General features: G+C 30.9%; 2 protein-coding genes across 2 annotated transcripts in view; one reads left to right on the top strand and one right to left on the bottom strand.

Moving 5' to 3' along the window:
• Window positions 1-1,557: 1,557 nt before the first annotated feature.
• Window positions 1,558-11,295, bottom strand: part of LOC123004715 (polypeptide N-acetylgalactosaminyltransferase 2) — a 26,617-nt gene continuing 16,879 nt past the window's right edge. Inside the window, exons 3-9 of the mRNA XM_044398110.1 lie at window positions 7,268-7,366; window positions 6,841-6,908; window positions 6,600-6,787; window positions 3,237-3,404; window positions 3,019-3,189; window positions 2,803-2,963; window positions 1,558-2,755 (exon numbers count right to left, since the gene is read on the bottom strand). Coding sequence (XP_044254045.1) covers window positions 2,275-2,755; window positions 2,803-2,963; window positions 3,019-3,189; window positions 3,237-3,404; window positions 6,600-6,787; window positions 6,841-6,908; window positions 7,268-7,366 — 1,336 coding nt within the window. The 3' untranslated portion in view covers window positions 1,558-2,274. The remainder of the gene's footprint in view (window positions 2,756-2,802; window positions 2,964-3,018; window positions 3,190-3,236; window positions 3,405-6,599; window positions 6,788-6,840; window positions 6,909-7,267; window positions 7,367-11,295) is intronic.
• The window catches only part of LOC123004714 (glucose dehydrogenase [FAD, quinone]-like), a 2,414-nt gene continuing 1,997 nt past the window's right edge, over window positions 10,879-11,295 (top strand). The window contains exon 1 of the mRNA XM_044398109.1: window positions 10,879-11,269. Within this exon, the coding sequence (XP_044254044.1) occupies window positions 10,879-11,269 (391 nt within the window). The remainder of the gene's footprint in view (window positions 11,270-11,295) is intronic.

Below are 11,295 nucleotides of genomic sequence, written 5' to 3'. Positions count from 1 at the left end.
AAAATATTAATTATTCAATTAAAAAGTTGTACGCTCGGAAAAAAGGTAAATACTATTGAGTTGTTTTTGTTTTTGTTTAGCGTGTTTTTGTATCTAATTAAATATAAATAATATTGATTTTTCAATCGTAGATAATTACATTATACCAGATGTTCCGTTTTGATTGTTACAAATTTAAACAGGTGAAAGAATAATAAATTTTAAGACAAAAGATTCCTATGAACATGTACCAAAAAAATGTATGTAATGGTGCCCTCTGAAAGAGGTGCGTCTTTTAATGGTTTTTTCCATATTTCAGATTATATTTTTTCTAAACGGATTCAAAGATTTTTTGCCACTTTCAGCAAGAAAATTCTAAATTCCATAGTTTTTCACGAAAAAGAAGTCGTTTGCGTTTTTTCGAAACAGCTTACCGTTTTCTGATTAAAAATTTTGACATTTTAGGTCTATAAAATTTATCAGCTGTACCAAATTTAATGTAATTTTATCTATTCTGAAATAGTGAGAAAAACCTATTTAAAAAACGTACTTTTTTGAGAGGGTGTAGCTTCTTACATTGCATTTTTCGATACATACTTATAGGAACCTTGGTCTTAAAATTGAATATTTTATCACCTGTTAGGTGAAATTTCACCAGATCTCGTAATTTTCATCTTAGTTTGGTGAAAACTTTTGTAAAAATTCTCATATCTGGTAATTTTTTGGAAATGCAAAAAACAGTTTTTTGAGCATTTTTAACGTTTTTAACCAGAAACTTCGTTATTTCGTTAAATTTTTATAAGAAAAAACACCAAATTATTTAAAAATAGTTCTATTTGTTTTTTACAACATATTACTAAACAGAGTCGAAAATGACAATTTATTTTTGTTTTTTTTTCGAATGCTTTTTCAGCAAGAAACACAAGCCAAAAATTCAACCAAAAAGCTCAACAAATGACGTTTTTTTGTCTTTTTGAGAGATAAAAACACAAAAAATTCGAAATATTGCATTGAAGCAGGCAAAAAATTACAAAATTAAATCGAAATTGATATCATTTTTTAGCTTCTTCGTCCGATTTAGAAGCTCATTTATTTGTCCAAATACGCTAAAACAAACTAAAAAATTAAGAAATTAAGTCTAAAACTGTATTAATTTGCATTTATTCGAACGTTTTAGTACGTTTTTCAACTAGAAACGCAATTATTTGGCAAAATTTTGTTAAAAACAAGCCGAAAAAGCATGTTATTTTAGCTTTTTTCCAAAAGTTTAAACTGAGAGATTTTGCCATACAAATCGTAATCGTAAAAATTTGGTAAATTTTTCAACTCGGATCTGGTGAATTTTATGTTTTTGATCTGGCAACACTTCGTGTTAAATTTGTAATAATAAAAACGGGACACATGTTTAGGCATTTGTAACCAAAAATCAGATGTATAATCTGTATTAGTGTTTCGTTAATTTGTCAATTACAAATAATAAATCAGAGAAGCTTGAAAACTCTATATTTATTTAAAAAAAGAATTAATTAGTTCACTAACAAAAAGTACAATTAATGTTTTATTTTCCCTTAAATTAAATACAAAATTTTTACATAAATTTACTATAAATATTTACAATAATTTCTGGTAAGTACAATTGAAAAATAACATATTTACATAAAAAATAAGTTCAAAATAAACAAATGTGAATAAGGTAACACAAACGATATCATTAGGAGTCTTTTACAGGATGCTAATTATTGTCTACATAACCTTGCATGAAAACAAAATAATATTAGTAAAAATACTGCAGTCACATTTCAACTAAACAGAAATAAGTAGAAAATACACTAAACAAAAGTGTAGGGTTGAAGATATACCCGTTTTGGAACTTAAATTTGATAGTATTTAGTTAAATGACTAAGTTTCCTAAAATATCACAACCACTTATTAAACATTGCTCGATTAATACAAAAAATGGCAACCCTTTTTGTATTAAATCAGCACCAACATGATAAATAAAATGATTGAATTGATAATAATCTATATAATGATCAACACTGGCCCTAAAGATAATGAGTATTTGAAAATAATTTGAATTACACTAACAACCGGAACCAAAAAAGCGTCAAACTTTACCCAGTTTATCAACAATTCCGTTATAAATATGAAATATGAATTTTGTATAAAATATCTACAACATTTACGGTTTACGATGATCTAATGTATATGTCTTTATTTTTTGATTGCAGTGTCAATTACACTTTCCGGTCTTGCGTCTTTCTCAAATTGACTAGAAATTGAAAAACAATCAAATTACGATGTACTGGTAAGCTTCCACCTCTGCGTCTCTAAATTACTATTGCATCGCTCGGCCGTAATACCCTTAACGTCCGTAAACCTAGAATCTAAGCATAGAGGAAACCTGGAATGTCGCAACAAACCACCAGGTTCGATCAAATGCCATTTCTGGCTATCTGACCCATCACAGATCCTCATAACGACCTGCACACCCTTTATATAATCATCCAAAGTTAAACACAAATCGTGGTGTTTAATCAAACCACCACTAGTGAGACCCCATTCTTGATTACCACCGGTATGGTGGCATTGATACAACGCGACGGTACCATCAATCAAATGTCCCATGGTATCTAGACAGTACAGTCCTTGACGCAATTCGCCCACATGGGCAGAAGTCGCTTGCGGAATCCCCAATTCCGGATAAACATTCTGCAAGTACCACTTAAACGGCTTGCACTGGAGATTCCGCCTTAATTCCAGACGTTCAGAGATACTAAAATAATTAAATTAGTGTCAATTTGGCTTAATTAAGTTACTTACTCTCCAAATGGAATATTTTTGGCTAGAGGGACGGCAGCGTAGTAGAAATGTTTATACTCATCCATCCAGACTTCAGCAGCACGACGAGTATTGCGAGCGAAAACGTTACCACTACCCCCGGGAAAAGTGTAAGGGTGTCTCTTCCTAAACACGTGACCCACCTATAATTAACAGTGATTATTGATTGGATATTTAAGCTAGTTGACGTGTTTTTACCCGACTACAAGGAATTATTTCTAAACTACCCCCGCACTGCCACACCCGGAACGAAATTTCAAGGTTCTCCCCTCCCCACACGTCCATTTTCATATCATATTTGCCCAGTTTTTCGAAATACGCTTTGTTTATGACGAAAAGGCCCCCAGCGATCATCGGTGTCCGAATTGCCTGAAATTTTCAGATTAGAATGATTTTTATTTGGATTGGTGTTTTACTTGTGTGGGATCCCTCTGGCGACTCTCCCTTTCAGCGTACCCCAGATATTCCCATTTAAAAACCAAATTCCAATCAAAGCCCCCTCGCAGATCAGCCGAAGCTCCGATGTACTGAAACGTGTCCATGCTGATTACGTCTATAACCGGACAAACTACGCGAGTGGGATCCTGGAATAAATCGGAGCGTTAATTAAAAACTTCTTTTCCTTTGTATACATCGGAAATTTGCTTTGTTCATTAAACGCTTTCGTTTTGTGTCCCCCGAGGACTGCATGAATTATTTATCAAGATCCTTTCATTGCCCCAAAGTTATTGAATTAGAACAAGATCTAAGCCAAAGGACAAGTTATCAGGACAAGATAAACACATTTTGGATGCTAGGAGGCGATCACTAAATCATTAAAGGTAAAATATTCTCTGAAAAACTACCAAGGAATCAAGCTTGCAATATTCACAACGCGTAAACATCAAGGAAATGTACAATTTTTAAATTTATTCACAACTGCATTGCGATATGGTGTTCCCTTTTCGATTTTCTCAACTTAATAGACTCCTCAGTGAACAAGACTTCGTGACAAAGCAATAACAAGTCTTCGTGACTTGGTAAGATTATCAACTCTTCGTAATTTGTTCAATTGTGCTTTGAAATCTATTATTCCTGATCAAATCTCGTCATAAAGTCAACAAAGCATAAAGGTACAATCAGCGTAGAAAAGATTGTCTAAACCGCCCGGACCCTTAGAGGCTGAACCCATAAACCACAACAATAAATCTTATTCCATTGTAAACGTCATTTCATATTTAACAGTATAATCAGTTTGAAGTGAAGCTTAGTAAATAAAAAAAATATTTTCAAAACTAAAAATTAAATTAAAAAATAATTTTAATTAATGTTTAATTAGTTATTTATTTACTAAGATAACAAGTAAATGTCGTTTTAAATGGCATAATTAAATAAACAATATTATTATTAGTAATACCTAATAAAAACCCTTTATTATTAGGAATTAAAATGACCAAATCTAACCAGAGGCTCTTTAATTTATTGACAGCTTAATCTTTTTAATAAAGTTACATTTGACAAATTAAATAATTTCATATCATTTTTATTCAATCCAAACAAACTTTGACAACAAACACATCGATTTTCTAAATATTTGACAATTTTATTTTACCATAGTAAACAGAAGATAATAGCTTTTAACATACAACCTAGGATGTAATGAATGTCGTAACAGCTGCAGATGTCAGATTTTAAGACATCTAAGGCTGTTATGACATTATCACATCCGAGATTTGTTCAAGATTTTATCGATTTCTGTCAAATAAGCCAAAAAAAAGCAGATGTCAGTTTGAAATCCGAGCGAGTTTACAATTTTACAATAGCGATATGTCAGTAAAAATGACATATCGATATTGTAAAATTGACATTTCAATATTGTAAAATTTTACAGCAATCAATAAGGTTATGCCATAGTTACCAGGCTATTTTTGTGCATGTAACATTGCTCTTAACAGACAGAAATCGATAAAATATTTAAAAAAAAAATGTAGACTATTTATTATGTAGTAGGTACATTTTTCTTACTACAACAGTGTTTGCATATATTAATTATTAATTATTAATTTGCATATATTATTGTATTAAAGTTACAAATAATATTTTGGTAATAATTTGTTTATTAATAGAGTAGACAGTTTTTCAATGGCTATGAAATTTTATTAATACACAAAAATAACAGTTGATTAATTTAGTTTTAATAAAATAACTAAACTGAACAATTATTATTATTAAATTCGTAAATTTGTCACAATTCCTTTGCCTTGGTTGCAAACATCTCAATAGTTCAATTTAAATATTCCTTTTTTGTAAAGATTGCCACGAGTTGAAAAGAGTTAGCACCTCTACCGATTTAAATTGAGTAAAAATTAATAATGAAATTATTTAATTTGTCATTTACAACTTTTTCAAAAATAAATGAGTATCAATATTTTAAAGAGTTATAATAAATAGTCTCTTTTGATCATTTTAATTTCTAGTAATAGATGGTTTTTATTAGGTATTTCTAATAATAATATTGTCTATTTAATTTTGCCATTTAAATCGGCATTTACTTGTTATCTTGGTAAATAAATAGCTAATTAAACAACAATTATAATTCTTTTTTTAATTTAATTTTTAGTTACAGTATAAAGTTGTAAAACAATTTGTTATTTACTCAATTGAACGTAAAATCGGTAACACTTCAAACTAAATATACTGTTAAATAAGAAATGACGTTTACAGCGAAAAAGATTTATTGTTGTGGTTTATGGGTTAGCGCGGTTTATTAGGAAGACAATCTTTTCTACGCCGATTGTAGCAATAAGTCAAACTACTGAAGCTACTTAAAACCCCATATAAATGCAGCTTTTCGTACAAAAGCAAATAAAAAAATATGATACGTGTCAAAATTATTTAATTAACAGTTAAGCGGGCCACAACAATCGTGAAAAACTTTCACTAGAAGCAAAAAAGGCGTTACGCCACCTAAGCGTAAAAAGTTTCAGCAACTTTTGAGCGGTTAGATGATGTTAATATCTCTTTTTATACTCTTTTTACAACAAACTAAGGTTTAAAAATGTTATCGTGATAACGCCAGCTGGCGAGTGGCAAATGTAACTGTCCAGATATATGGACCACAAATCAGCTAAACAACCAAACAATGAAACAATTTGTATAAAAAATGGACAAAACCAGATAAACACGTCGTATAAACAAATAAAAGCAGACAAAAATTCGTTGAATGATAGAAAACACACACTCATTACGCAAAGTCTGAGGCAACTTCAATTTACAATTAATTATTCAAAACTTCTTTATACTCTCATTATGAGATTTGAATAACAAGCAACTGATTTATTATTAAAAAGTTCGTTTGTAGTATTCTATTTACAAATATTAAAAAAACGTTTCAAAGAATAAATAAAAATAACAAACGAATTAAAAGAAAATTTTTCTAGATTTCTATCGTTGGACATTTTTTTTAAGTACATAGTATTTCCAAAATGTAGCACTTTAGAATTATTTCATTAAATCGTGTTGAAAATATAATTATACAAGACCGCTAAAGTTTAAGCAAGCAAATTGGAAACAAACCTATTCACTTATACAAATTTCCTTTTTTAAACTGGGGGCTAAAATTAACTGTATTAAAAAACTCCCCTTCTTCCAAGTTCGAAACCCTCAATTAATTAATTCGCAAACCGTGTGCAATTTCAACCATCCTCATCCTCTTTGAAACACTCCTGCCTTAATTACTCTCGACAAACGTCGTAGTTTTATTTTAAGCAGAACAACTTTGAATAAGCCCTAATACTGACCTCGGCGACCCTTTCCAGCAGAGGCTCGAGCCAATTGACATTGCACTCACAGTGGCTGTCCAGAAACGTGAGTACAGAAGCTGTGGCCGCATCCGCCCCTCGCACCCTCGATCTCATCAATCCTTCACGTTTATCATTGCGAAGCACCCGGACTTTTTGGATCTTGGCCAACTCCTCTCCGTCCTCAGCTGCAAAATTAAAAAATATGATTCCGGGCGCGGCTCTCGGCTGAAATACGTACGATTATCGCTGAAGTCGTCCACAAGAATAATCTCTTTGATCAGATGTTCCGGACTCCGGTTGAGAACGCTGAAAAATTAGGAGAACATCAACCGGAAATTCTTGCCTAAGTGAGTTAATTAAGGCGAAACAATGCTACTTCTGGGTAGTTTCACTTATATCACAAACAATGAGATTTGTATCGTACGCGATTGTGGAATTAATATGGGATTTTTTTCATGTTTTGTTCGTCGTGACTTGAAATATGACGCGAAAACGAGGCCCGGGTTTACTTCCTGCATTCAAAAAGGGAACATTAATCAACGAACAAGAAATTTTTGTTTCGCTTAATCCCCCCGAAACGCTTTCTTCATTTACCTAATTCATAGGGAATTTCTCAAACAATAGGGTCCGCCCTGCGAATTTAATTGCAAGGTTAATCTACTCACCTAACAACGGTCCTGAGGAGGGTGGAACGAGCCTCGTTGTGGAAAGTTATTATCACGCTGGTTGGGGGCAGGTCGGCCCTCCAGTGCTTTCGTCGACACCTTAAATGAAATTTATTGATAACTCCCAAAAATCAATTAAAAACTTTCGCGTTTTTAAAACAATGAAACAAAAGTTTGATGTAAATACCAGCTGCTTCTCCAAATTACATTTTTTAACTTTATATTTTGTTGAAATAAAATTTAACTTCGCAAAGACTAATACTTTACCATTAATTCGAAAAACTTGAAACTTATATTAAACTTAGTGCTGGAAAAGTCTCCGACGACCGAATTATAGTATCGTACGCAAAACAGAAGTCAAATAATAAAATATAAAAGACAATTTGGTACTTTTGCCTCTTCTTTTGTTGAAATAAAATGTTATTAACTTCAAGCTTTATCGTTTGATTTAACTTAAAATTTACATCAAACTTTGTGCTGGAAAATTGTCTGACAATCGAATTGTAGTCTCATACACAAAACAAAAAATAATAATGTTTAAAAAACTCTTTTATGCATATTAAAATTTTGAAAAAACATAAAGAATCGAAATAAAAGTAGGTTCTCAGAAAATAACACGTTATGATGAACGAAATTATAATGACATACAAAGTGTCCCAGCGAGTTGAAAATGTCCATAATTGACCTTTAATTAGTAAGATTTAAAAAAAAATGTATAGAATATTGATAGATACTAATCTAGTGCATCACCTAAAATTATTTTCACCCATACAGCATGTCCCAAAAATAAGTTACGATATAAACTTGTGTTTTTTAAATAAAACACCGTATGTTTCGTGACATTTTTGGATGTAGCCTTTTAAAACAATGTTTTAACGCTAAACTTTTATTAGTCAATTTCGCTTAGTTTTATAAATAAAACGGTTTTTTTGACGAAAACATGCACTTTTAAAAAATTTATTACACAAAAACTAAGACAGCTAGAACAAATCTTTTCTTACTTCTGTAAAGAAGAAAGTACAGAATTTAAAGCTGTATCAATTTTTTAGTGTTTTGCATTTGTAAAGATTAACAAATTAAGAAGAAATTAAATAACTGAAAAAAATTAAATGGAACACCCTATTTTTCATTTTTGCATCTAATAGATTGATAAATTGTTTATCTAAAAAAATAAACTTTTAATGTCTAGAAGTGATAAATGAAAAGATATTTAACATTCAATATTAATTGTTGCAACAAAGCAACAATCAATATTTGAGCATTGTTGATACTATGGCAACCATAGGAATTCCACCACGGATCACTTATCCGTTGATTTAGATATTGTAAAAGTCGTTATAAATACTGAAATTCGAGTTATTTTATTGTAAAAATAAAGAATAATGGATTCAGTTTAACACAAATGTGATTATTATTCTTCCATCTCTTGTGCAACTGTGCACTTTTTGGATAGTGAAACAATAGTCATTATTTCATTTCATTCATTTCTTTATCATTTTTTTTATCTTTGCAAATGCAACACACTAAAAACTTGTTACAACCTTATAGCTTCTACCTTCTTCTTTGCGGTAGTAAAAAATATTTCTAGATGTCTTAGTTTTTGTGTAATTAATTTTTAAAAACTGCATGTTTTCGTTTAAAAAACCGACCAATAAAAATTTAGCTTAAAAACATTGTCATAAAAATCTACATCCAAAAATGCTAAGAAACATATGGTGTTTCATTAAAAAAAAAAACACAAGTTTGTATTGTAACTTTTTTTGAGACACCTGAAAATAATTTTAGACGATGGACTAGATCCAGTATATCTATCAATGTCCTATATAAAAAAAATAATTTTACCATTTAAAGGTCACTAATGGACTTTTTCAACTCGTTGGGGCAACCTATATGATGAAAAAAACACTCCCATGTCTTATCTCAGCAAAACTACGATTTTTTCCAAATAAAAAAACTTTCAAATTAAATATTCGAAAAGAACAAGACAAAAATTCTAATTAAAATTCAACGAAAAGTCAACAAAATATTAATTAGTTGATAACACAATTTTTAAATCCGATCATTGTTTGATAAAATTTACTCTCATTTTGTGGGACTTTAATATTTGTTTTGTCCAACCATTTACCGAGTTAAATTACCGTCTTATATTTTAACACAGTAAAACATGAGAGACATTTATTTAAATTCTTTGTCCGGTGCAGACTCGCTGTTTCACAGTGAAATCACAAAAAGCAAAGATGTAGAGCGTATTTTTACCTCCTCTCAAAGTTCAAACAAATTAGTGAAATTGTTGTTTCAATTTATTCAAAATAATTCCATCATCATTGACATTTATTTAGTAGTTTTAGTAATTACTTCAGTCCTTAAAATAACGTTTTCCTCGTTGTTATTCCATCCATTCTTTTAAATACTCATTGTTCATTCACCGTTGAATATTACAAAAACCCAATTCACCAAATGCACGACAGAAGTTACCGTTTACGACTTAGCACTCACCAACTCCGCATTCAAACCGGAGCTTCATCAAATGAAACAACTCGAAAGTATTCAAGCAATTCCAACCGCCAAAATTTAACATTCATCATCTTAAATTCGGGAAGTTTCGAGATTCTACCACTAGTTTCTGAAATCGATGATACAAGAGGTGGAGAAGCGGAGTTTAATATAAACCTCGCTACCGCATTTACTAAAATAAATAGAGAGAATATACAATACCGCAAACATAATATTGTTGTTTAAGTGAGCAACAAAACACTTCAAGATAATATAGTAGCTGAGATTTCAGATAATAAATGTGGGGCGTCTAGAGAAAAATCACACGGAGGTAATAGTGCCGTAATGCGGTTTTATGTGTCAAAAGGAATACAGGAGATTGTAACAAATGTTAATGGTGAAAAAAATTACTGGACTGGATATAAATGTCCAAAAGTTCTTAGCTGTTTTTTGCGAAAAAAATATTTTCAACCTCAAAATATGTAATATTAATTTTTCACAATTTAAAAACGCAACAAGGAATGAAATAAATATACCTAACTGTATACATACAGGGTGATTCTTAAATACACCGACAAAATTTTATCCTTGGTAGTATCAAATGAGAACATGCTGGAAAAAATATTTAAAAAATTCTTTGTTTAACCGTTCTCCAAATATTCGAAGTAAAGCGTACGCCACTGATGTGTTCGAAAATAGTATTAGCACAGGTAGTGAAAACCATGGTATTAATTTGATAAAAATGTACTTGATTATTGCAACAATTCATAAACGGCGTAAGTGACATGGATCAAGGGGGTTTTGCCCCTAAAAGATATAAACGTAAAAATCGTACAGTTTGCCTCCATTTATCGTTGGGAAGCTGTAATAAAATTTTGTCGGACTATTTAAGAATCATCCTGTATAGTGCTATGTATACTAATAATAGAACTCTCCGTATATTATATCAATATAATTCATTCAAGTAAGTGTTTTATTTATTTTTAAATTATTTTTAACGACTATTAAAGTGGTTCTTATCAGTATATTGATTTTTTCGTATACTGTTCTTATCGCTCATGATAATCATCCTCTATAAATTGAAAATTAGAACACATTAAGCCCACTCAAAATTCATCATGTACTTCAAGAGGTTAGTAATTTTCTGTGTCCTCTTTATGGACGTTCACTCTTCTTTAACAACTGACTACTACTCAAATCTAATCACTGAAAGAAATGCTGAAGCTTTTGTTTACCAACTTCCTGAAAGCAATGCTGAATTTCAACCCGGACTTGATTCAAATAAAACTACTGATTTAGGGCATTATGACTTTATTATAGTAGGAGCTGGGTCATCTGGTAGTGTTTTAGCAACAAGACTGACAGAAATAAACGACTGGAAGATTCTCTTGCTGGAAGCAGGAGGTGAAGAAGATGATTTTAGTAACATACCTGCAGAATTGATGTTTCTACAACTCAGTGATATGAATTGGGGGTACTACAGTACGCCTCAAAAAAATTGTTGTTTAGGTAAGTGCCACTATCGCTACTTTTCA

The sequence above is a fragment of the Tribolium madens genome, unplaced genomic scaffold (assembly GCF_015345945.1).
Source record: "Tribolium madens isolate multiple individuals breed KSU strain unplaced genomic scaffold, Tmad_KSU_1.1 Scaffold_20;HRSCAF=117;Tcas5.2_LG4, whole genome shotgun sequence".
NCBI lineage: Eukaryota > Metazoa > Arthropoda > Insecta > Coleoptera > Tenebrionidae > Tribolium > Tribolium madens.
Note: the sequence above shows the minus strand (reverse complement) of the source record. Positions and strands in the feature narration are given on the sequence as shown.